This window comes from Verticillium nonalfalfae (genome assembly GCF_003724135.2).
Source record: "Verticillium nonalfalfae strain VnAa140/NRRL 66861 chromosome Unknown scaffold_28, whole genome shotgun sequence".
Classification (NCBI taxonomy): domain Eukaryota; kingdom Fungi; phylum Ascomycota; class Sordariomycetes; order Glomerellales; family Plectosphaerellaceae; genus Verticillium; species Verticillium nonalfalfae.
In genome coordinates, this window is record NW_021167253.1 from 166,443 (window position 1) to 190,554 (window position 24,112).

Consider the following 24,112-nt stretch of genomic DNA (forward strand, 5'->3'; position numbering starts at 1 on the left):
ACGAGTACATCATTTGTCATTGCAGGCAGCCAAGCTATACGATGGAGTGACAAGACCGCCGGCCTCACCGGTAGAACTCGGGCAGGTCAAAGGCCGGCACGTCGGCGTCGCAGTCAAAGGCCCTGTCCCACGGCTTGGCCGGCATGAGGCCGCCGGCGAGGGCTTTTTTGTAGCTCCACAGCGGCGCGTCCTCCGTGTCCCAGGTCCAGTACCACCACCCCCAGCCCTTTTCGAACGAGTGCATCTGGGCCTCGGCGAACATTTTGAGAAACTGCTTGTAGCCGTCGCTCATGTCCTCGACCTTGGCGTTGGCCGGCCCGCAGTCGCACCGCCTGTCCTTGGTCGGGCACCCGGGCGTCAGCACGGCGACGGCCGTCGGATCGTCGCCGGGGTCGTACGTGCCCGTCCAGCGGTTGCCCTGGCCGACGTTGGTGAGGTACGTCGCGCAGTCCGTGTCGGCCTGCGACCACTCGGCGAAGAGCGTCGGCCCGTAGCCCGTCGCGCGGTCCATGCTCTGCTGCGCCTGCTCCGTCCACCCCTGGCACGCGTACTCGACCTTTTCCTGGTGCGTGTAGGCGATCTGGTCCTTGTTGAAGATGACGTACTGGTGCACGTCGAGCGCCATGTCGTCGTAGCCCGTCATGCGTCCCTGCCAGTTGTGCAGGCCCATGAAGCCGTCGCCGAAGACGACGACGGCGTCGACGCCGTTCTTGCGCACGAGCGCGTAGCACTCCTCCGTCCACGCGATGACGTCCGCCGTCGACAGCTCCGTCATCTTGGGCTCGTTGGCGAGGCCGTAGAAGGTGATGATGTTCTTGTACCGCGGCTGCGCGAAGAACTGGGACAGCCGGTCGTGCATCTCGACCGAGCGCCTGCGGTTCTCCGTGCCCGCCGTGCCGTTGAGCCAGCCGATGGCGCCCCAGCGGCCCGAGTGGTTCCATCCGTTCTGCGACCCCGGCAGCGCGTGCGGGTCGAGCTTGACGCGGAGGCCGTACTTGCGCGCCCACTCGATGCCGCGCAGCAGGTACCGCCACGACGTCCGCGCGAGGTACGGGTCGCTGTCGTCCCACACCTCGACGGCCCAGTAGCCGAACGGGATGCGCACGTGGTCGAGCCCGGCGTCCCGGATCTCCTTGAACGTCGACTCGGTGACAAAGCTCGCGTAGTGTGCCTCGAGCACCTCGGCCGTCTGGCGCTTGCCGAGGTGCGTGCTCAGCGTCCACTCGTCGATGATGCCGAGGCGCTTGTCGTAGGCAAAGAGCGACGGCGTGATGAAGGGTTCGAGCACGAGCCAGCCGCCCACGTTGACGCCCCGCGCCGGCCGCTTGTCGTACGAGCCCCAAGCCTTGTCGAGCGGCGGCACCTTGTCGTTGCAGCGCGCCGAGTCGTCCCAGTCGTCGAAGAGGCCCATGACGGGCAGGTCGCCCACCGTCGCGTCGGTGAAGGTGACATTGAAATCGTCCGTGTTGTCCCAGCTGAAGGGGTCGAGGTACGTGCCGCGCCACTGCATCGGAATGCTGTCCTTGTCCTTGTCCTGGAGGTCGGCGTCTGCGCTGGCGCTGCTGTCTGACGAGTTGTTCTTCGAGACGACGACGGCCACGACGACGATGATGATGATGAGAACGACCGAAACGCCCATGCAGATCCCTGTTCTGTTAGCGCGCGCCGTTCGGTCAGTCTCGCGGGAGGTTGTCACGTACAGAGTTTCCTCTTCTTGCGGACCGGCCGCACCGGCGGGTCGTAGTCCGAGTCGTCCAAGTCCTTCGTGGGCACAGCACTGCTGCCGCCGCCCCTGAGCCTGCCGAAGAAGCCACCAATCTTCCACCCCTGGCCCTCCTCGAGAGCAGCGCCGCTGACGATCCGCTTGTCCTTGGCGCCTTTTTTCTGCTTCCGAGGCTTCTCATACTCAACATCGGAGAAGTCGCCGTCGCCGCCGCGCCGCTCGCGCCGCACGGTCCTCTTCGTCCTCGGGGCGTCCTCATACCTCGCCTGCCGTCGTTCGTCCTCGAGACGCCACCTCTCCTCGACCAAGGCCCGTCTCCGTTCGTCGTCAAGGCGGCTGCGCCTCTGCTCTTCGTCATCGTGTCGGCTGCGCGTCCGCTCGCCCGGCGGCTGGCGACTCGGCCTCCGCCTCTCGTCGTCAGGCCTGGTCTTGCGCCTCTCGCCAGCCTCTTCGCGCTCTCGCCGCCGGCGTCGCCGTTCCCTCCGCTCCCTCTGCCGCTCTTCCCTCTCGCGGTCGGGGCTGTCGTCGCGCACAGGGCCGCCAGCGCTGTTGAGCTGCGCCAGGGCATCGGCCGAGAGGGCGTGGGCGCGCGAGCTGCGTTCGGCACGGCTCTGTTCCGAGTCTGTGGTGGTCGTGGTGGTCGTAGGTGGTCTCTTGGCGCGGCGAGGTCTGTCGTCGTCCTGCTGGGCTCTTCTAGTCTTGCGTCGTTGGTCGCGCTCCTCGGTCGACTCGTGCCGGCGGTGTGACGGCCGGGTCGAGGAATCTCGAGGCATGGCGGGGCAAATGGGGGAAAGGCGTAGCTCGGCTTCGATGTGTCGGCAAGATGGTATGCGGGGAGGTTGAATGGCGGGGAAAGCAGAAGGTGAGAGGAATGTTCTGCCGTCAAGCTGAATGCATTGTTCGTATATATCAAGCCGCCGAGCAAATACCAAGGAAGCCACACTCCTTCGTCGTTGCCCGTTGCCCGAGGAGAGGCAGTGACTTCCCTGCTTGATGGCCGTGCTGGTCTGTGCGGGGTTGGCACGGCAACGGTAGATCGCGGCATCTCATCAGTGACGTTGCTTGACAGGCATGAAGGGACTCTTGTGATGCAGTTAGTCAGCACGGACTACATCACGTAGCCTTGAGGCAGGCTGTTGAATCCAAGGGGAATGTCCACTTGCGGGGACGATATCGCAGGTTGGGAGGCCACATTGAGCGCGCATCAGAGCAAGATACAGAGGTACCTTGACGGGACTCCCCTTAGCGCCTGCCCTCGCGAGGGGGCTCAACTGCCATTGCGGAAGGAACTCATATCACGCTCTTGCCTCAACGAGCCGGAGCCAGCGGCACTTGCCCCTGAGTCCTGAGCTTGCAGCCAATTGTCCCCCGCATTGGACCCGACAACATCTTGACCCTATGAGGCGCTCAACCTGTCAAAACAGACACAATTCACCTCAGGCACGACCATGGTTTCGCTGGATGTGACAGATTCCATTCACGCCGCTCTGACAATAAAAAAGAAAAGAAAAAGGCGAATTTAAATGTGATCGCGTGTCTGATCTGCATCACGTAGCTGCTGTCGGGAGTGACAACCTGCACGTGCATCGCCATTCGTTGCTACCCAACCCTAGGCACCTACAGTAAGCTATAGTGCGTGCAGTCATGAATGTAGCCAAGTTCCTTCTTGATCTCAGGGACCTGCGACTCACGTAGAAAGAATATTCGTTCTTCATCTGCCTGCACCCAAAAAAAAAATGGTGCTCGGCGAAGCGCGGCACATGCTCCGAGGACTCCAGGTGTGCCAAAGACGCAACCTGCAGCGAGCACGACGAACCTCCGGACGCGTAGTTCGCGATGTGACCCTCAACCGCCAAACCAACAACCACCGCCAAACCCTATTCTCCTGCGTCAAATCCGCAGGTCATGGCATTGCTGGTCGTCTTTCCGACGCCTCGCGCCATCTCCGCACCTCCGCATCTCCGCACCAGCTTGTCGTGCTTCAGCAACGGTGCAGTTGACGTCTCGTGGGAACACGTCTGTAGGAGATTCGAGGACAGTCGAGTATAAAACACAAATCCACCGTCTCGCTCAGAACCACCTTTTTCAAGACCGCCATCTCTCGACAAGCAGCTTCTACTAATCGAAACGCAAGTGGGTCGTGCGCAGTCCTTGTGGCCTCCCCAGTCACTCACGTATGGTGGTCTAGCCGTGCACAATGTCGACCGAATCGCAACCCCTCGGCCAGTGGGTCACAGAGCTCAACAACACTCTGTTCTTCCAGCCGGACGACGAGCTGGCGCGGAGGGCTGTCGAGGAACAGATTGATACCAGCTTGGTGGTCAAGTACGTCCGTGCTCACGAGAGCTGTCCACAAGCAAGCATCCAACCCTAACCTTCCTGGCATCCCAGAATCAACCACGATGTCTATACGTATGACCAGTTCAAACCGGGCATCCAGCACGCCCGTAGCTCTCGGATCTCGGTCCTCGAGACCTTCTCAGTCCTGCTCGAGTGGGAGGACCCGGTGAAAAAGGACGGCGTCGTCGCCGTGCTCAGCACGTGGTCGACCAAGGACAAGGCCTCGGGGGAGGAGAAAAAGCACACGACCGTCATCATCTGGGAGATCAAGTTGATTGGTGGCAAGAGGAAGGTCACGGCTCAAACGGAGGCCGAGTCTAGCTGAGCGGGTCGAAGAAAAGACCCTGCATGTCGCTTCATCCATAGGAATCAACTCTCGGCTTTGCATTGCCATGATGATTCGGTTTGCGTCGTCATGTGCTCGCGGCGCTGCTGCTATTGCCGCGATTGTCGGTCGCACGAAGCCGCTGATGTTCATAAATGCCATAGTCTGCGCTGGTGTCGTCAAGAGAGATGCGGTCTACACCCACAGACTCTCGTAGGGAATGGCTGCGCCGGTTTTCTACCACAAGCTTCCGTCAAGGTCGCATCGAATGCTTGGCTGCATACCCGGTCACCGCAACAGTTGTCCTGGCTCGTCGCCAAGTCTTCCGATTCGCGAGCCAGACGCCGTGATCGCCGGGTCCATCTTGCGCCATCTGTCAGAGCAATGCCGGGAGACCCACACCGAACCAAGTCCGCACCAAGTCCGCACCATCTCCACTAGCAACGGAGCTACCCCCGACTTCTCTCCCATTTCACAGACTAATCCTTCAACGTCCGGCACACCTCACGTCCGCGTCTGCTCCCCCAAAGATGGACCGTCGAACGAAGCAAAAGTCCTGCTACCCCTGTGTCGACAGCAAGCGGCGCTGCGACCGGACGCTGCCGTCCTGCACGAGATGCATCGACAGAGGCGTGCAATGCGCCTGGCCGGCCGCACAACAACGGAAATTGGCCAAACCCGCTCCAGATCAGTCCGAGTCCACCAACCCCGCATTCACCAGTGCTCACGGGGATGACAATCCAGGTACCGTGGCGGGCCAAGAACCGCCTTCCACAAGCCATCACACGGCCATGCATGAGACCATGTTCATGATATCGCCCCCGCATGGCATCTCGCCCATGCCCGACACTGAGCATGACGCATCGCACAGTTCTGGTCTTGCTAGTAGCACCATTTCGTTCGGGTCCTCAACTTCGCCAGGATCTGCCGCACCCGGCGCGGGGATCGGCTCTGTCGGCACAAACGTATCGCCGTCGACGGGTCAGAGCCTCAAATGGTTCACGCACCCTTCGACCTGGACAATTGGGTACCACTACCAGCCGCCCGAGGGCCTCCCCTCGCCGCAGGCCTTCTCCGACTTCATCCGCGGCCTGCAGTGCTGGGTGCGGCGCTTCCAACGGGAAGGCCACTCCCCGCTGATCCACCGCCAGCTGTACCCGCCCAGGGCCATCCCGGACTGCATCCAGGACGCCTACGCCGCCATCGCTGTCTCGGAGGGCGTCTGTCCCGAGAATGAGAACCTGGTGGACAGCATCGCCAACGCCTTGGTCATGCGGCTGATATCTTCCTATCCCCAAATGCCGGCCCACGGGCTCTCGATTGTCACCACCGTCGATCACCTCGCCCGCACCCAGGCTCTCCTTGTCCACATCATTCTCGCCTTGTTCTCGTCCTCCATATCGCGCCAGGCCAAGGCGGAGAGCCTCATCGAGACTCTCCACCGTTGGAAACTCGCCTTGTGGGAGTCCGCCAGCCAGGAAGCGAGCCTTGTGGACATGTTTCCCTCCGTGCAAGCCGATCCTCTGGGAAGCGGAGAACCAGCAGGCGAATCGGTCCCGGAGCTGCATCATGCCTTCATCATGTGCGAGTCGATCCGACGCACCTGGCTCGTGTCTGCAATGACGATAGGGGTCTACCGCAGCCTCAGGGGAGACTGGAGCTCCGCATGCGCAGGGGATGTTCTGTTCACGAGCCGCGCGGGGTTGTGGGACGCGTTCACATCGGCACGCTGGGCAGCGATAGCTGGCGGAGAGGACCCCCTCTTTGACTATAGTCTTGCGAGCCGTCAGTTGGCGAAGCGCGATCTGTCAGTTGCGGAGGTCGACGAGTTCGCTCTTCATCTGTACTCGCTGATGTGGGGGGCTGATACGGTGGAATCTTGGTTTGTGCGGACTTGAAGGTTAGAGGAGGGAAGAGTCCGCATTCTGCGACAGATCCGCACAACTCCGAGCGTTTGTATCCATGTACAATGCAATCACCGCAATGCGGTCCGAAGCGTCTGTGTGAGCCCCAGAGAGCCCGTTGATGGACAGTGGCCCAGCTATATTTCAAAGGTTGATTGCTGCACCTCTAGATGACGCAGGCTTTGTTCATTTTGTACCTTCATCCATCTGTAGACTTCTTTCGCACTCGTAATCCATCTCAGTGTCTGAACACTGCAAGCAATGGGAGCCGCTTGGAACCCAGCGCAAGACATGCCGAACCTTACAGGCAAGATCGCTCTCGTCACGGGCGCAAGGTAGAGCACCCTCACGAGAGAACGAGTGCGGGTTTGTCATTGCATCTCGCTGATTTCGGTTAGCACTGGGATAGGGTTCCAAATTATTCGTCAGCTCGCCCAAGGAGGAGCCAAGGTGTTCGCCACGACACGGTCGGAGGAGAAAGCAGAGAAAGCTCGAGATGCCCTCAAGACTCGCTACCCCAATATCCCGGCGGGGGCCATTGAGTGGCTGCCACTCGACCTAACCAATATTCAAAGAATCAGCGAAGTTTCAGAAGAGATTCGTAGCAAAGTTGATAGGCTCGATGTCCTGGGTAAGTTGTTCCAGCCTTCAGTGGATCTATCAGGGAATCATCAGCCCCTGACGTGGTTGCCTTGGCTAGTTCACAACGCAGCAACCGCCACACCGGCTCATCAGCTTGTGGACGGAAGATGGGAAAAGCACATGGCAGTCAGGTATGACACTTCCTAGTGTCCTTGGCGTAGAGCCTTGAACTGATGGAAGTATCACAGTGTTGTCGGGCCGTTTCTTTTGACGAACCGGTTGTTACCTCTCCTCCAGATGACGGCCAAGATGCCGGGCGCCGACGTCAGGATTGTCACCTGTTCTTCAAACGCCCCACAAGTGTTTTTACCAAAGGACTTTCCCCTGCGCTTCGACTCGCCCTTGGCGCTTGCAGCAACAGTCTCTGCTTACCCGTGGCACTGGCGATTTCTTGGGCGATTCGTCTTCGCCAGCGACATGATCCTGTACAGCGTGGCCAAGGCCGGAGCGGAAGTCTTTGCGTCGCAGCTCCAGAAGACATTTGATAAAAGCCATCTACCCATTTTGTCATTGGTCGTCCACCCAGGCCCGACAGCGACCGAAGGCTTGTTGGAGGTCAATAGTGCTTTCATCAGAGCGGTCGCACGCCTTGCTTTCCAGTCCTCAGAGCACGCTGCCTCGTTGCCACTCTTTGCAGCCACGGCGGAACGGGTCCGCCAGCAGCCGGAGCAGTTCAAAAACGCTTTATTGATATCAGGTGGCCAAACAATAAACCTGCACCCAGTCACCTCGGATGGCAAGCAAGCCAGAGGACTGTGGGATACTGTCGACGGGCAGTTGACTCAGTATCTCAAGGCGGACGGTCTCGCTCCACTGCAGAGTTGGTGATGGATTTTCTTCTTCTTCTGATATGGGGATGCCCTGGAAAGGTGGAAGATGCGTAAATAAGGTAGGTAGTTAATGGAAGTGGTCAATGGAAGTGGAGGCAGTCTGGTTGACTCGGTCACTGTAGATTTGTAGTAGGTGCCTTGGGTGCCTACCTACCTGAACTGACCTAGGCAGGTAGGTAGCAAGTGCTTGCCCAGTCTTGATCACTGGTTGTGAGGCAGGTGGGTCTGTGCCCCGCCCCCGTCTGTGCTTTCCTGGGGCTTGAGCCGACATGAGGCAGGCATTGACCTGTCTTGGCCCTCGACAACCCCGCGAATGCCGCAACAAGCCGAAACAGCATCACCTGTACGGACCGACCCCCTCGGCAGGAACCCTCTACCTTCTTCTCCTCTTCTCATAGACTCCCTTCACTTGCAACTCTTTCGGGTAAACACCATCGTGAATTTTCTCTATTACACATATCGTCACAATGAAGCTGTCTCCATTACGCAATGCCGCCAGGAGAGCAGCGCTGGCGCCCTCCAGGACATCGTGCCTCACATCCTCGGTCGCCCCGTCCCTCACGTTCCTCTCACGAAACTACTCCTCCCACGCTCCCAATGCGAAACTCAACCTTCCGATAGACTATGCGACAACGTCCCTCCTTGCCCACTCGTCCCAGACGGCGCTGGCCACGACCGATCTACCTGCCGAAGCCCGCGCCGGCCCCACAAAGAAGATGAACCTCTTTCAGGCTGTAAACGAAGCTCTCTCTACAGCCCTCGCCCAGGACGATGCAGTCATGGTCTTTGGCGAGGATGTCGCCTTTGGCGGCGTCTTCCGCTGCACGATGAAGCTCGCCGAGACATACGGCAATGACCGCGTCTTCAACACGCCTCTCACCGAGCAGGGCATCATGGGGTTTGCTATTGGCGCCGCCGCCGAGGGTATGCGTCCCGTTGCCGAGATTCAGTTTGCCGACTACGTCTATCCGGCCTTTGATCAGCTTGTCAACGAGGCGGCCAAGTACCGATACCGCGAGGGTGCCTGCGGCCGCAGCGTCGGCGGTCTCACCGTCCGCATGCCCTGCGGCAGTGTCGGCCACGGCGCCATGTACCACTCTCAGTCGCCCGAGAGCCTGTTCACCCACATTCCTGGCCTACGCGTCGTCGTGCCGCGCTCGCCGCTCCAGGCCAAGGGTCTGTTGCTCGCCGCCATCCAGAGCAACGACCCCGTTGTGTTCATGGAGCCCAAAATTCTCTACCGTGCCGCCGTCGAGCAGGTCCCCACTGCTCCCTATACGCTGCCCCTCGGCAAGGCTGAGATTCTAAAGGAGGGCAAGGACGTCACGGTCATTTCGTACGGCCAGCCTCTGTACACGTGCATGTCGGCGATTCAGCGTGCCGAAGAGGAGCTCGGCATCTCCGTGGAGCTCATCGACCTGCGCACCATCTACCCCTGGGACAAGGAGACGGTCTTCAACAGCGTGCGCAAGACAGGCCACTGTGTCGTCGTGCACGAGGCCATGGTGAACGCTGGCACGGGCGCCGAGGTGGCGGCTGCGATTCAGGAGGACCCCGACACGTTTAATCGCCTCGAGGCGCCAGTGGCGAGGGTTGCTGGCTGGAGCATCCACACGCCTCTGCTGTATGAGCGTTTCAACGTGCCAGACGTTGCAAGTGAGTTTGACTTGTCCGCGTTTCTCAAAGAGACTTTGGCTAATCTGGAACAGGGATATACGACAATATCAAGCGGGTGCTGGATTACTGAAGGGAACTGGAGAAATATGGTGGGGAACGGCAGACCTGAAATGTCATTTGCGCAGGCGTTGGTTGATGCACAAAATCATAGAGAATATCTCAATCTGAACGAAGTTACACCCATGATGCGAGTTCTGTGTCCTCCATTATCCATACCAGGCACGACCATGACTTGCCAGAATCGAGCAATCTCTGTTCGACTGGCAATTCAACTTGATCCTTTAGAGGCACAGTGTTGTTGATGTTCTCGAAGCTTTGTAGTGTCGTACATCAGGTGGTACAGATTGCAAAAGAGAAGACTATGTCTTGCCATCTGTGCGTAGGTGGCTACCGTCGGCCCCGCCAGGTTCCGTGACGTCGGCGAATCTTCGGTCCAGTAGACGCCAGTGACCTCAAGCTTGGTCGTAGTGGAGCCCCCCCGAGACGGATGCCCCGCATTACGTTACTGTTGCTCGTTTCACCGGGAGCTCTACCACGAACCCGTCCAGACCTTGCAACCAGATAGGCCGCCCTCCAATCCTCAGTGGCTTTTATTACTTGACGTGCACAACTCCAAATACATCATGTCTGACGTCGAGACCGTCTCGGCCTTTGTTGAGGGCGCCCCTCCCGGCGAGGTAAGTCGCGCAGCCTCCCCCTCATAGCTCCAGCCATGCTGACCCGGACCGAAGCTCGCAGATGTCATTGCAGGTACCTCATACACCTCCGACGACCCGACCTCACGCTCCCGTATACTGACACGGCGCAAGACATCAAGTCCCTCACCATTGACAATCCCGACATTGTTTCGAACCTCGCTCCCGCCTTTGAGAAGTACAACGAGGAGCAACTCATCACTGTGAAGCTGCCCGGAAGCAGCCAGTCCGTCCGTCACATCAGTCGCCCTAACATTGGCAGAATTGCTTGGCTTATGGGTATCCGCAGGTCATCATCAGCGCGCACAACTCTCTCGGCCAGGGACAATACTTTGACGTCGAGAGCAGCTCGAGCTTCACATTCGACCACCCCACACAGGTCCGGACCACGACGCTAGCCCGGTAAACATCAGCTGACGAGTCGCTACAGAAAGCCAGCAATGTGCAATCCTACGTGCTCGAGGGTGCGCAAGCTGACTTAGTGTAAGGGGCTTTCCGTGTATGCCCCCTCCCGCACGAACATGACTGACAGCCTGCAGCAAGTCGACCTTGAAGAGTCTTGGCCCCTACGTCAAGGAGCACTTTGCCAACGCCGCTTACGGTGTCTACCCCATCGAGGAGGACTCCAAGGTGGCCGTCGTTATTGTTTCAAACAAGTACAGCCCCAATAACTTCTGGTACGCATGATCGATGACCCCTTGCCCCCCTTTTACGCCGCACATGCTGACACCATCCAGGAACGGCCGATGGCGCTCCATCTACACCTTCGACCCGGCATCGGGTGCCCTCGAGGGTTCCATCAAGCTCGACGTCCATTACTACGAGGACGGCAACGTACGCCTTCTCACCGATCGACCCTCGACGGCGTCCGTGTCCTCAGGCACCGGCGCCGGCATCGTCAAGGAGATCTCGGCGGCAGAGAAGAAGTACCAGGATGAGTTGAACAGAGGGTTCACAAATCTCAGCGAGGGTACGTTCAAGGGTTTGCGGAGACAGCTGCCGGTGACGAGACAGAAAATTGAGTGGGACAAGGTAACCAGCTACCGGTTAGGCCAGGACATTGGCGGTGGCAGCGGCTCGCGGCGGTGAGGAGGCCTGTGACGAGCTTGACAGAAGGTGGCGATGATACGCTCAGTCGATAAGATCCAGATACATGGCAGAAGAAAAAAAAGAATACCATGACCATATTGATGACTCGACATGAAAAGGACACAAGTCCTGGCCTGGATGCCGATGGAGCGCCGGGCACCGCGTAGCGCGTGGTTGTATCACAAGTGGCCGGCCAAGCACATGCGTTCCTGGCTCGGGGGCGGGGCAATTTCCAAGCGGAAGCGGAATCCCAAACGCTTTCCGAGCCTGCTCCACGCTGCCGTGCTCTATCACCAATCAGGAGTCAACATCAACAATTTCAGCTCTTCTGATTCGTCAAAAAAGGGACAATGTCTGTTGAACCTAGACGACCCGAGCTTATCGGTAATTCCCCCAATTTCCTCCAGGACCCTCGAATCCTCCAGCTCCATCAATCTCAACAACCTGCCGAACAGCATCTTCTGGCCTGATCTCCCGCTCTGCCTCAGTCGCTCATCGCAAGAACAACACGGATACTTCGTCTAATCGCTCGCCGCGCCCCTCGCATCTCAACTCCGAATCATCGCCGAGACAAGAGCCAAAGGCCAGATCGTCAAAACCAAGCACAATCCGTCAAGATGGGCGCCGAATTTACCTTCCAGGATGTTGCCGAGCACAACACCAAGAACGACCTCTACATGGTCGTGCACGACAAGGTCTACGACTGCACCAAGTTCGTTGACGAGCACCCGTGAGTTTTTCCCTGGGCTGCCAAACCCCACGCCAGCACCGTGCCCCTCTCACACACACCGACTAACCCCTATTTTCCTCCACAGCGGCGGCGAGGAGGTCATGCTTGACGTCGGCGGCCAGGACGCCACCGAGGCTTTCGAGGACGTGGGTCACAGCGACGAGGCGCGCGACACGCTTGCGCAGCTCGAGGTCGGCACCCTGAAGAGGCTGGTATGTACTATTTCCTCTGACAGCCCAACGCTCCCCCACTCCCCCAGGTCTCGCTCCCCGCGATGAAACCAAGAGCAGAAGAAACTGACACTGCTCTACGACAGGCCGGCGACCCTGCCCCCAACAAGCCCGCCGCCAGCACCTCCAGCTCCAGCAACAACGCCGACACCTCTGGCATCGGCATCGGCCTGTACGCCGTCCTCCTCGTCGGCGGTGCCGCCGCCTACGGCGCGTACCAGTACCTGCAGCAGCAGCAGCAGCAGCAGCCCTCGGCTTAAATGACGGGCGGCTTCTGTACGATTCATGTCTTCACACAATTATACACACACAGACGGACTCGCGACGGTGCTGGCCCGGCGGAGGCGGAGCCAAATGTGCATCCTCTTCAATGTCGGGCCCAGGCTTGCGTTCTGCTGTCGGGAGAGCGCAGAAGGTCGCTGCCGCCACGCATGCCGCGGCGGATAGGGAAGGCTATGATTTAGGCGTTTCCTACTTTTGAAGTCACCGAGGGGGGTCGGTTCGGCTTTATGGGACGCTCATCAGCGAGATAGAATTTTTTTAATATAGACATGTTACTCGATGGATTGATGCTTGCGGACTGTTCGTCGAGGCTGCTGCCAACATTCCGCCGTTCTGCTACGAGCATATGCCCGTTGAAGAGCTGTGACTGTCCATCGCATATACTCGCTTCTCATTAGCCTGGGCTCATCAAGCCCCGTGCTGCAAGTGCGTTCAACTATAAGTTCATGGCAGGGACTGCGCGTTTCAACAGCTTTGACTATGGACCTCTGGCACTGTCCGCGATATGAATTGATAGATGATGTTTAGAATCACTGACCAGCCTCATTAAGAATGAGTGAGGCGACTTGTGGATGGGCAGTTCATCAGAGGCCATGCATGTCCTTTCTTTCGGTTGGCACTATCAACTTATTCGTATCGACTGTCGACCAAGGTTGATGTCAAACAGGGCTCCCTACTGTCCACATTTCACTGTGTGAACCATACATGAATTGTAGAGCACAGGACGACAAATGAATAAGATGCCCGATCCGTAGATCTAAGAAGTAGCGAAACTTCGACAGTCACCTAATTTGAACCAAAAGACCAGCAGAAACCATCACCTCGGCCAGTATTACCTTGAAGTAACAGCTTTTATCAGTAGAACCCAGCCAGAGCAGCGGATACCCACTCCCCTGTGCACGTCCCTCATTGCCCCATTTGCACAGGTTTCTAGCGCCGACAGAAAGTGCTTACTAAGCAAACAGATCCCTGCCCGGAGCACCATGTCTAGGTCCAGTGACGACCTACATGTCCAATCCAGCAGCACAGCCATCTCGGACCCTTCCGAAAGAACAGTCTACAACCATCACCGCGGCCAGTCCTGGCACGATAGGACTTTACAGATTGCCCAAAGGATCGCCAAACAACAGATCATCCTCGACACTGACACTGCCGACCGGAAGAAAGCTATTCGCAGGCGCACCGACGATAAAGAAGCTTCTATCCCAGCTCCGGCCTCGACAAGCGCCTCACTCCGCGCACGCGACTCTGTCAGCGCACACGATTCGGTCAACGCTCGCAGGAAGAGATCCATCTTCCTTCAGAACGCTCTTGGGAAGTTCAGCCAGCACTCCGATCTTAGGGTACTTCGCCAGCCCATCGTCGAGCAGCCTGACCCTTCGGCGCCCGCGACCAGGCGCATTCAGGACGACGCGGCGACTACTCGAGCCCGCAAGCAGACCATCGAGCCCGAATCACCTGAGACTGCTGTCTAGCCAAGCTCCAGCGTCGCCAACGATAGCGCGTTAGTGAAGGCGCATTGAGGAAGCTCTCTGGCAGCTTGAGGTGCCGATCAGGACGACATCCGAGTCTTGGGGACTGTCGACCTAGTTTGGGCTTTGGTCGAACCGTTCCACCAATCTTCTGGCGAGGGCGCTATCCTTCGCATCGCCGTGGGTGTATCACCTCTGCACGCCCGAAGAAGGACCTCTGTTACCGGACAAATCCTCATCCCGGGCCCTCTCCTCATCACCACTACACAACCACGATCATGTCGTACCTCGAGAAGCAAAAGGCCGGCTTCAGCAGCTCCCTCGCCTCGGCGTCGGGCAAGCTGAGCGTCAAGACGTCTGCCTTCACGCCGACGCCGGCGCCGGTCAAGAAGGAGCCGAAGCGCAAGATCCCCGTCGACGGCGACGACAACATCAACACGATCATCCTGCTCATGACGTACATCCACGAGTACCTGCGCGCGCAGACGGAGCCGAAAAAGGCGCAGGACATCATCGACAATCTCGAAAAGGAGGGCCACCTGCGCAACCCCAGCTTGTCCAAGTGCCAGCGCATCATCGACGTGCTGCGGCACCAGACGGTCGTCCAGTTCAAGGCCGACCCGTCGCTGACGGAGCAGAAGTGGGACTCGGGCACATACTTCTACCTCGGCAAGCTCGGCGGCATCAAGGACAAGGTCGGCCTGCTGGGCCACCTGCAGGCGAAGAGCAGCATGGAGCCGCTGCTGTACAAGGAGCTCAAGGAGGGGTGGCCGCAGTGCGACGCCGCGCTCGCCGAGCTCAAGCGCGAGAACAAGATCATCACCGTCGAGGACAAGAAGACGATCAAGCACATCTTCATCGACGACCCGACGCTGCGCCACACGGTCGAAGACGATTTCAAAAACATGTGGAAGCGCGTCGTCGTGCCGAGCAACGACGATATTGTTAAGAAGCTCGTCGCGGCCGGGCAGAAGCCGGCGAGCGCCGACCCGAACCTCGTCAAAAAGATCGACACGAAGAAGATCAAGAAGAGGGCGAACCGGCGGTCGGCCATGACGACCAATGTGCACATGCAGCATCTGCTCAAGGATTTCAGCGGCGGCAAGAAATGAGCTGGCTCGCCTGCCAGGCCTTGCAGGGCCGCCATGGCATGCCCGGGTGGGATGAGCTACACGGCAGACAGGCGTTTGCTGATTTCGGCGTTGGGTCGGTGTTTCTTCACATGGGAAAAGGGTTAAAAGGCAAAGAGAAAAGCCTGTGTATAGGTATGTGTAGACGGTGCAACCTGGCAGGTGTGGCAGGTATCAATGATAAAAAGACAAAGCATCGTATGTATTCCCACCGCCCCCCCCCTTCCCCTACCCATGTCCCTGTCCCTCATGATGTTACAAATGACGCTCCACGCTTTGATCAAACCACATATCCATCGCCTCCCATCTTCACACAAGAACTATTACCACCCAAACCTAAGAAAGCCTTCATGCGTCTAGTATGCTACTCAGCCACATGTCACTTCCTCGACTCCCCTGCCTCGTTGCCCCTTCGTAGTGACTTCTGCCGCCGCTACCGCCCGCTCCTCCAGCTGCGACGCCCCTCGCTGCCTTCTCGAAGACGCCAAGCAACAATTCAACGCCCTGCATGCCGCCGACCCTCCATTGACCCTGTATGGTCATGGTCGGGACTCCCTCGACGCCCCTCTCCCCCCTCGCACGCGCTGCCTCTTCGTCCGTCCCCCGACGGCTCTCCTCACTTTCGAGTACGTCATGTGCCTCGGCGCGTTCCAGACCCGCCTTGACCGCGAGCTCGAGGAGAACCTCTCGGTTGGAGACGTCGAGACATCGAGCAAAGTAGGCATTGAAAAGAGCGTCGAGAAAGCGGGACTGTGGTGTGGAATAGGCAGGCATGGCGCCGCGGGGCTGCGCGTAACCGTGGCCGGGGACTGACGGGAAGGGTGCTGAGGAGCTTGTGGCTCTCGGAGACGGGGTCGATGCTGGCGACGACGACTGGGAGCGAGCGAGGTGGCGTAGGAGCTGGTGGGCCGGGCGGGAGTTCCCTGCTCTGCCAGCCGTGAAGGACGCGGGGGACAGCGTCAGGCGGGCCTCCTGGGCGGCGGTCGTGAGGCGGGACTGAATATCTGGCGCAAAGGGGTAAAGGGGCGCTCGGGGTTGGTCTGGTGTGTGTGTCAATGAGAATGGCTCGTGCTTTCTTGGCGAGAAAGGAGGGGACATGGCAGAGACAGGCAAGACGGGAAGGATCAGAACAGCGGAAGAAGGGGCCATACTAGTTGGAGGCAAGTTGGGGTACAGGTAGAAGGGCTTCCACACCACATGGAAGACAGTATCAGGGTCGCGCTCGCGGTGCAGGGCGATGGCGCGGTCGAGATTGGCTTTGGCGACGTAGCACCAGGGACAAAGGGTGTCGGAAACGACTTCGATGTGGATCGTGACCATGGTGATGCCAGGCACCTATGCAAAAAACTAGGTAGATCGAGTATTGGTAAAGACTCTGAACGAGCAAGGCGAAGAAAGTAATCAAGCCCACAGAGCTAAGAGCAGGGCGATCTAGAACACAACGCAGAGGGACCATGCTATGTGCCGTGTGCCATGTGCATCGCATTGCATCGTCGAGGGAAGGCAGACACGGCCCAGATATAAGACGGGAAGCCGAGCTTCTACTAATCAACCGGCAATTGAGGGTCATCGGACAGGAGGGGCGCGGCGTCCCATCTCATCTGGGCTTAGTTGCCTTGCCCTTGAGGTACCTCAAGGCATCTAGGTAAGGTAAGGTACCTCAAGGTGACGAGGTGAAGGAGGGCAAGGCAGGTGAATCCGCGCGCATGGAGGAAACAGGGTCCAAGTGTCCCTGCCGCGGCCAGGGTAGCTCGAGCGAGCTGTTGCTCTCCTTCTTGCCCAAACTGTTTCGCGGAGCCTGCAGGAGGAAAGGTCGGGCAAGAACAGATGACCGAAGGCAGGCACGAGAAGCGACGAGCGACGAGCGACGAGCGACGAGGGATGAGCCCGAGCAGGGGACAAGGCGGATGTGAGAATCCCAGACCCATGATACCATCTCACACCACCACGACGCATCCTCGTGGAAAGGATGCCAGACAGAGCAATCAGGTATCAGAAAAGCATCAGAATTGGACTAGCTGGTCCCAGCAGACCGGCGCCCCCGCGCGCCGCGCCGAAGAAAGTCGGGATTCCAGATCGATTGGTACGTAGTCCCGATCGCAGGGGGCCGTCCGAACGGTAAATCAAAAACATGCGAGCAAGAAAAAACGTACGATGCACAGTCCCAGCCGCTCCAGCGTGGCGGCCACGCGCCCATCCACCTTTCCATCCACCCTGTCCACCCCTCTTTCGGAAAAAGCAAAACCAGGGGCCAAAACGAGGGAAAAAAACAATGGAGGGAGACAAACACCCACACCCTCGGGGCCATGGAGGCGTCCAGGCCTCCTCGTGTCAATTCTGTCGAGTCAAACTCCCCTCTCGAAAACCACCTTGTCCCAGCGTCCTGGGCGCCTCCCCACGCAGCTGCTCCCACGCCAGACAGGCACCTCACGGCGAGGCTGGCTGGCGGGTGGGCGTCAGTACGTCCGTGAGGGGCGCAAGGGATCTGGGTTGGGCGATGTGCGACCCCAGGCCCTGCACTGCGGCCCTACCCCTGCCTGCCACGCACATGCACCATGCCCTGCAAACCATAAAGCATACGAGTTCACGCTGACCTCCGACGTGAACCCCGGGAAATCACCACAACTCCATCGGCCGCGATCTAGATTTGCTGGCCAGAGACACGGACGACTAGGGCCTGGCCTGTTTTCCTCGCTCACTGGACGTCGATGGTCCAGTGAAGACGTGTAAGCTGCATCGTTTCCTGACCGACATGCCACCCTACTGCATCGCTGTGTCCCAAATAAACCCTGCACTGCTGCGTATCCTCACCTTGATACCCTGGTTCCGCGGAACTCGCCCACCGCATCCCGTGATGCAACAGATGACAGTTCCAGACAGAGTCAGGGAACGCAAGCAAGGGGAGACAGAAAGAAATATGAAGACCAGAAAGGTCGTAATCCCACATACAGTTGGTCTGTTGGTCGCCATTCAGCCCTCCCTCAGCCCTCCAGCTCCCAAAAAGCGTCCCGAAAATTCTAGGGCGTTGAACCGAGCACTTGGGCCCAAGAAAGCGAAGCGAAAGCCAAGCCAAGCCCGCCAACGTGGCCAGCCGTCCCCCCCTTTCCCTCGAAGCCACGACGGATCGATCACAAATCACATAATCCGAACCTGCTCTGGCCGTCAGCCCTCTCTCCATGCCCCATCGGTTCTTCCCGTCTTGTTCTCAGTGTATTTCTCCTGTTCTGTTTTTTGTTTACATGATCCAGTCCCGCTCAGACAGACGGGCGAACCCTGTCGGTAGTACTAGCCGCAGGCGCAAAGCTCAAGCCAGCCAACAAGAACAACACCACTCACAACAGCCACAGGTACGAGCGATGGAGCCACAAACATCGGCATCCCACTCCCACACATGGATACAAGTCGATCTGCGTGCCCGCTAGGCGTCAGCCCGGACCCAGCAGTGAAGAGCGGGAGATCATCCCACGAGGTCGAGGCCCCAGCTATGTGGGCGCCTTTGTTCCCTCCCACTCTTTTCTGGTTCTCCCGCTCTCCCTTTGCCCCTAAGTCCCCTTGTTCGGACTGTTCGGCCTGTTCACCTGTTGTTACCTACAGGACCTACCCAGCACACATTAGCAATGGCAATGGCAAAATGGACACGCACGTTCCTCTAGCGCGATGCAGCATTTGTCATGAGAATCCCAGAAGGAGAGAGTCAGTCAGAAGCCAGTCCTGTCAGGTGGGTGGGCCATTGTTGTTTGTCCCTTTGCTCATTTTTTTTCTCTCCCCCTCTCAGAGACCGCTAGGCGGCAGAAGACGAGCTACCCACCTTACCTAGGTTGGTACATAGATCGGTGGTCCACCTGCGAGCTTTGATTCTCGCACACTCCGTTGTCGTGAAGCATCGGAGATCCTATGGTTTGCTGTCGATTCGGCCGATTGCACTAGTGCCCCTGTGTTGCATCTATCGTTCGCATTGTAATGTAGGCGAGACTGAGTGGGAAGAGTTTCACGCCGGCCCCGCTACTCACGATGAGCGCACCCTTGTCTCCGGACGCGACCATCGTCAATCTTGCCATCCCATACAACAGATGCTACTGCCACGCTGACTGAGAGCACCCTGATTTCGCTAGTGAAGAGATTTGTTTCTTGTCTAAAGTGATTCCTACAATACAACTTGTGCATACATGAACTGGCCGTCTGCACAGACCGTTCGTTCCCTTTGTTCCCGTTTCTGGTCTGTCCTGACTGGCCCTGCCTGCCTATCTGTCTGCCTGCCTGCCTTTCAGGTCCGTCCAAACCTTCAAGACTGTGAAATAGTCCGAGGCGATAGGCTGGCGGCCTTCAGTGCGAGTGCTGTGGCTCCGACTTTCTTTTTTGTTTGCTCACGCGGAACTCCAAAGCCATCTTCCCGTGTGCCGCGGGCCGTACAGAAGACCAGTGATCATCATGTTCCCGAGCCTTCCCCGCCGTCTATAATAAAAGCAAACGCAATCGACAAAGGAAATGTGAGAGCCGTAGACATCTGAGGCAGGCATGCGCGTGCGCTTTGCCATCCCTCATCGCGACTGTGGTGTCGTTTCCCGCCTTCCGAGAAACCAAAACAGTGGTGTGCCGCTGCTCCCCGGCCGTAGTATTAGAAGGATGCTATTGTATTTACCGAGCCGTCCCAGCCTCGCCTGTCTAGCCAATGCGGCCAGAAGCAGTGGTGCCAGGAGGATTTTTAAAAAGGAATCAAAAGAGATGCAAAGGAAAGACGACGATAGCCGTGGGTATCAGTGTCCAATGGGGAAAAAAAGACGAGACGAAATGTTGCGTTGTGCAGCCGCAGTCTCTTCTTGCCTACTGCGGCAGGTCTGGGTACTCCCCACACTCGGGCCCGTACCCTTCATCTCCAGCAGCGTTACTCTAGTACGCCGCAGCAGGGGGCTCGGTGCTCTGGGGACGGCGAACCTGTCCGAAGAACATCTGGTTGCCAAGGGTTGGGCCCGCGGGATAATGTTCAGGCTCGGGGTACATGTAGGCGCTGCCATTGTTGCTATGCGACGGCGAAGCGACGTGCGAAGGCGACTGCCATCCCATGGTGCTCATGTGGGGGCTGCCGCCGGCGCTTCCAGGGCCCGAGTGCTGCTCGACATTGGGCTCCAGTGTGGGTGGCGGCACCAAGCCGTAGCCGGTAGGGTGCGAGGTGGGCCGCACACCGTTGCTGTAACCTGCAGAAGTAGTGGACGCAGGGCTGCCGACGTGCATGTCGCGCTGAAGGTGTACCGGCAGTGATGTGTTGCCCATGTAGCCAAATTCGGCGTTGCTGCGTTGCATCTGGTCGGCGCTAGGCGACATGGAGAGCGTACGTTGAGCCGGCGAGGGAGTGGTCATAGGAGAACCGCGGTTGGACATGGAGTCGCCGTCAGAGCGGGTTGATCCCGGTTTCACGCTGGCGCGGGCAGCAAGCGCGGCGGCAGTAGCGGCAGCGGCTTCTTCAACGGTACCAGTGTGGTGGTTCTGGTGGCGGGTCAAGGTCGTGCGGCGCGTGAAAGTCTTCTGACAATCGGCATAAGGGCACTTGTAAGGACGCTTGCCCGAGTGAATGCGGCGGTGACGGGCGAGAGAGCTGCTGTCGCTGAAGGGCTGTGAATGGTCAGTTTAAAAAGCCCGAAAAGGGAGAGTACGGAGAAGCATCGTACCTTTCCACAACGCTCGCACATGTGTGGCTTCTCACCAGTGTGCACACGCTGATGGACCGTGAGGGCGGACCGCTGTATAAACTGCTTGCCGCAGTTGGGGTAGTCACAGACATGGGGGCGAATACCGCTGTGGATGCGTTCTAAACAGGTTAGCATGTAATACATGTCTACGACGCGCAGATCAGCTACATACCGTGACGAGCGAGATCGCTACGACGCGCGAACCGCTTGCCGCACGTGCCACACGGGTAGGCCTTGACCTGCTGGGCTGGCTGCGGCTCTACAGGCACACCGGGAGGCTTGTAATGATGGATCCCAGCGTTCATGTCAGGGGGTCCGCCGGGCAGTATCATGGTGATGGGCACTCCAGCGTGATGTTGGTGCTGGTGCTGGTGCTGGTGCTGGTGTTGAGGGGGGGCATGTGCTTGCATCATCGGCGGGCCGTTCATAGGCACTGGAGAGGGATATGACCGGGGCACGCTGTCCATGTGCGATCGAGGGGCCGAGTAGCGGGAGTGCTCGGAGCCGTGGGGCGAGCCAGAACGGTCCATTGGTGGCTCAGGAAGGTTTCTAGCGGTCAACTGAGGGAGCTGATGCATCTGGCGTTCGGGCGTGGACCCAGTAGGGTGGTGATGAGAATGTTGCATGGCCATTGTGTTTCTTCTGTCCATAAGATTGCCAATCTCCATTACTTTGCGCGTGGTGATCGGGTTGGTTTATGGCGAGGCGTTCCTCTTGCTCAAATCACTTGCCCGGTGGGAATCAGAATCCAATGTGTAGAAGTGACGAGTGGCTTTAAGAAATGGTTGCTGACGCAATACACTGTTAGCAGTTGAAGCACGGCAAAGGGAGAGGGGTCAAAGTGTTGGATCGGAGACGTGTGCCAGCACGTCAAGTGGCCGATCGTTTGCCGCGCCAACGGGCAACTAGATGAAAAGGGGATGCTAGGAACATAAAGCCTTACATGAGTAGTCGAAATGATCAGCTGATATGCTTGATCCGATTTGGCGAATGACGAGGCTCGTTTAGGCCGCGTAGAGGTATCAACCTGGAATCACCTGTGCTACAGGCTGAACAGAGAACGAGTCGAGATCGCCGTCGTCTCTGTGAAGACCGTAAGAGCGTCGGTGGGATTGTCGGGCTCGTGAGTTGGACGCGAAGTTATTCGTATCGCAAGTGGCGGGTCCACTGTACGACTATTGCGACAGGTTGGTCGAATCGGGACCGAATGCCAGCACTGCCCACTTCAGGTGTCGAGAACTCGTGAAAGGGCGGGTACTGATCGAAGTTCGATCTCGGGCCGTTGCGATGCAGGCAAGTGAATGCTCACGCTGGGTGATGATGCTCGATCTGGATGGATTCGAGGCGAGACTAGGTCGGTGAAAGAAAAAAAGGGGAGGGATGCAGGCAGGAAGAGTTGGCTGAAGACCTTGTGGGATCCCTTGGGAGGAAGGTCAGCTGGCGAAAAGAGTAGAACCAAGCAGCTGAGAACAAAGAAACAAGGTGCTTGAGAATGAGGGGATTTGAAGGAAGATAGTCTGCGACCGAGACGTGAACGAGTCGATGCCTTGGTCGAGACGAGTGTTGTGTTTGGGCGAGGTCTGGTGCGATACGCGTCCAGAAAAAGGTGGTAGGTAAGTGAGGGTGGGCGAGGTTTGCTTCGGCAAGGTGAGGTAAGGGAAGGCAAGGGGACTGGGGGGTGGGCAAGGGGGGACGCTGGCTGGGGGCTTTCAAAAGGGGGGGGGGGGGGGGGGGCAGCTCAGGAAACTTTCTGTCATGGGGGTGCAGATGGGTAGGCAGACACGAAGTGTGGATCTGCACCCAAAAATGAATGAACCCCGAAAAAAAGTCCAGTCGCGGGCACGGACCACACTTATGGGGTGAGGCGGAAGTGACACGCGAGACGCGACTAATAAGGGGGCAGCCGGGACGGCTTCGTCTCCTTTGTTGTGCTCTCGATCATCGCTTGAACGGATATTTGGATGTGAAGGCCAGAATGCAAGGACGTCTCCTTTGCCCCAAGAAGAAAAGAATACACACAAGTGTGCGTACGAAGGAGGGCTGGTGACACGAATCGGGGAGAGCCAAAAAGATTCTACTTACAAGCTGAAGTGGAGTAGAAAGACCTAATGGAGATCGTTTCTTGCTTCGTTCACAAAAGAAATGCGCGGCGGTGACAGGCAAAGTATGTACCGAATGCTGGCTGGTGTGTCGTGAACTGAGTGGGAGTGGCACAGACGCCAGCAAAGAAAAAATCGATTGAATTTGTGAGGAGGGGCGTGATGTTGATGAGAAGCCAAATTCAACTGAAGGCAAGGTCGACAGGCGGTTGACGTTGTGGGTGACGGATGGATCGGTGGACGGATGGAGAGAGGGAGACAAGGCAGCTTGAGGACCCTGCGGCTAGGTAGTGGGCGGGAGACGCTTTGATATATAACGATCTGCCAGAACATCGACCAGACTTCGTGCCAGGTGCCAGGTGCAGTGGCCGATCCAATTCAGGCACACGACACACTGCAGCCCACGAGAGATGAGGCAGAGCTGGGCTCGATGGTTTGAATTCAGGTACCTTCCTTGCAACTTTTTCCGCGGCTGGTGTGAACTCGTCCAGTGAAGTGCGGCAGTTTGGTTGGAAGGTTGAGTTGAAACGAGCGAACGTGCTCCGTTCGAGGCGGCAAGACCAGGGGCCTGGTACGTACCCAGCCAGGTAGCTGCCCTGCCGCCCTCGGGTCTGTGGCGGGAGTCTGTTTTAGGCACGTTCAGGCGTCAAGGGGGCGACGGACCACGGATAGATGTGCACCGTGCCACACAGTGCCCTGACGCCAGCAAGTACCAATTACCTGTGTAGAGACTGACTTTGCTTGAGAGTGGACTGGTCTCAAGGCTCTCTCTGGCTCCAGCTCTGTCTCCACTTGACGATCGCCAGTTGGCAGGTACGTATCACGGTCATGGCCAACCCTGTGTCTCCTTTTTGGGGACTGAATTCCAGAGTGGGAGTCAGCAGGAGGCAGGGGCTGCCCCCCCCCCCCGGGAGCGCCTTCCATTCATTTTCCAGAAGGGATGTGCACATGGGCAGGCACGGTCAATGCAAGGACGCCAGATCCTGGCCACTTCTCCTTTTCCCTCTCCACTGTCCGCCCAGAATGTATTTTCTTCCCTTGCTTGCCGGCAGAGGAGCATAAGTATTGTTTCTATTCTGCTGTGGCATTGGAAAGCGCATCACGGTACTCTAGAGCGTCGTCAGCCATGTTTGTTTACGTGTTTCTGACCGAGTTCTCCATCAATCGCAAGTCACACTGTCCTCTGAACGTTTACTGCCTTTCTACAGTCTCGTCCAACATCGGGCTATTTCCTCCATCCCCACTCTGTGGACACTGACC

General features: G+C 58.1%; 11 protein-coding genes across 11 annotated transcripts; 8 read left to right on the forward strand and 3 right to left on the reverse strand.

Annotated features, from left to right (window-relative positions):
• Positions 1–64: 64 nt before the first annotated feature.
• Positions 65–2,496, reverse strand: D7B24_004821 (uncharacterized protein; the record flags this gene model as incomplete). The annotated part of the gene is made up of 2 exons (XM_028638986.1): positions 65–1,647; positions 1,701–2,496. 2 exons carry the CDS (start codon positions 2,494–2,496, stop codon positions 65–67), a joined length of 2,379 nt encoding a protein of 792 aa, XP_028496527.1.
• A 1,424-nt stretch (positions 2,497–3,920) lies between these two features.
• On the forward strand, positions 3,921–4,388 carry D7B24_004822 (uncharacterized protein; the record flags this gene model as incomplete). The annotated part of the gene is made up of 2 exons (XM_028638987.1): positions 3,921–4,048; positions 4,115–4,388. The coding sequence occupies 2 exons, from the start codon at positions 3,921–3,923 to the stop codon at positions 4,386–4,388; spliced, it is 402 nt and encodes a 133-aa protein (XP_028496528.1).
• A 791-nt stretch (positions 4,389–5,179) lies between these two features.
• Positions 5,180–6,286, forward strand: D7B24_004823 (uncharacterized protein; the record flags this gene model as incomplete). The annotated part of the gene is made up of 1 exon (XM_028638988.1): positions 5,180–6,286. The coding sequence occupies one exon, from the start codon at positions 5,180–5,182 to the stop codon at positions 6,284–6,286; it is 1,107 nt and encodes a 368-aa protein (XP_028496529.1).
• A 267-nt stretch (positions 6,287–6,553) lies between these two features.
• On the forward strand, positions 6,554–7,762 carry D7B24_004824 (uncharacterized protein; the record flags this gene model as incomplete). Its single annotated transcript, XM_028638989.1, has 4 exons — positions 6,554–6,627; positions 6,691–6,923; positions 6,993–7,065; positions 7,123–7,762. The coding sequence occupies 4 exons, from the start codon at positions 6,554–6,556 to the stop codon at positions 7,760–7,762; spliced, it is 1,020 nt and encodes a 339-aa protein (XP_028496530.1).
• A 469-nt stretch (positions 7,763–8,231) lies between these two features.
• Positions 8,232–9,511, forward strand: D7B24_004825 (uncharacterized protein; the record flags this gene model as incomplete). The annotated part of the gene is made up of 2 exons (XM_028638990.1): positions 8,232–9,420; positions 9,474–9,511. 2 exons carry the CDS (start codon positions 8,232–8,234, stop codon positions 9,509–9,511), a joined length of 1,227 nt encoding a protein of 408 aa, XP_028496531.1.
• Positions 9,512–10,064: 553 nt separating this feature from the next.
• CAP1 (F-actin-capping protein subunit alpha) lies at positions 10,065–11,225 on the forward strand (the record flags this gene model as incomplete). The annotated part of the gene is made up of 7 exons (XM_028638991.1): positions 10,065–10,118; positions 10,173–10,191; positions 10,251–10,366; positions 10,426–10,515; positions 10,567–10,619; positions 10,676–10,813; positions 10,874–11,225. 7 exons carry the CDS (start codon positions 10,065–10,067, stop codon positions 11,223–11,225), a joined length of 822 nt encoding a protein of 273 aa, XP_028496532.1.
• A 617-nt stretch (positions 11,226–11,842) lies between these two features.
• D7B24_004827 (uncharacterized protein) lies at positions 11,843–12,445 on the forward strand (the record flags this gene model as incomplete). The annotated part of the gene is made up of 3 exons (XM_028638992.1): positions 11,843–11,955; positions 12,041–12,167; positions 12,272–12,445. 3 exons carry the CDS (start codon positions 11,843–11,845, stop codon positions 12,443–12,445), a joined length of 414 nt encoding a protein of 137 aa, XP_028496533.1.
• Positions 12,446–13,450: 1,005 nt separating this feature from the next.
• D7B24_004828 (uncharacterized protein) lies at positions 13,451–13,942 on the forward strand (the record flags this gene model as incomplete). The annotated part of the gene is made up of 1 exon (XM_028638993.1): positions 13,451–13,942. The coding sequence occupies one exon, from the start codon at positions 13,451–13,453 to the stop codon at positions 13,940–13,942; it is 492 nt and encodes a 163-aa protein (XP_028496534.1).
• Positions 13,943–14,217: 275 nt separating this feature from the next.
• Positions 14,218–15,051, forward strand: GTF2E2 (Transcription initiation factor IIE subunit beta; the record flags this gene model as incomplete). Its single annotated transcript, XM_028638994.1, has 1 exon — positions 14,218–15,051. One exon carries the CDS (start codon positions 14,218–14,220, stop codon positions 15,049–15,051), a length of 834 nt encoding a protein of 277 aa, XP_028496535.1.
• A 366-nt stretch (positions 15,052–15,417) lies between these two features.
• Positions 15,418–16,389, reverse strand: D7B24_004830 (uncharacterized protein; the record flags this gene model as incomplete). The annotated part of the gene is made up of 1 exon (XM_028638995.1): positions 15,418–16,389. The coding sequence occupies one exon, from the start codon at positions 16,387–16,389 to the stop codon at positions 15,418–15,420; it is 972 nt and encodes a 323-aa protein (XP_028496536.1).
• A 3,567-nt stretch (positions 16,390–19,956) lies between these two features.
• D7B24_004831 (uncharacterized protein) lies at positions 19,957–21,421 on the reverse strand (the record flags this gene model as incomplete). Its single annotated transcript, XM_028638996.1, has 3 exons — positions 19,957–20,676; positions 20,733–20,872; positions 20,926–21,421. 3 exons carry the CDS (start codon positions 21,419–21,421, stop codon positions 19,957–19,959), a joined length of 1,356 nt encoding a protein of 451 aa, XP_028496537.1.
• Between the last annotated feature and the right edge of the window lie 2,691 nt (positions 21,422–24,112).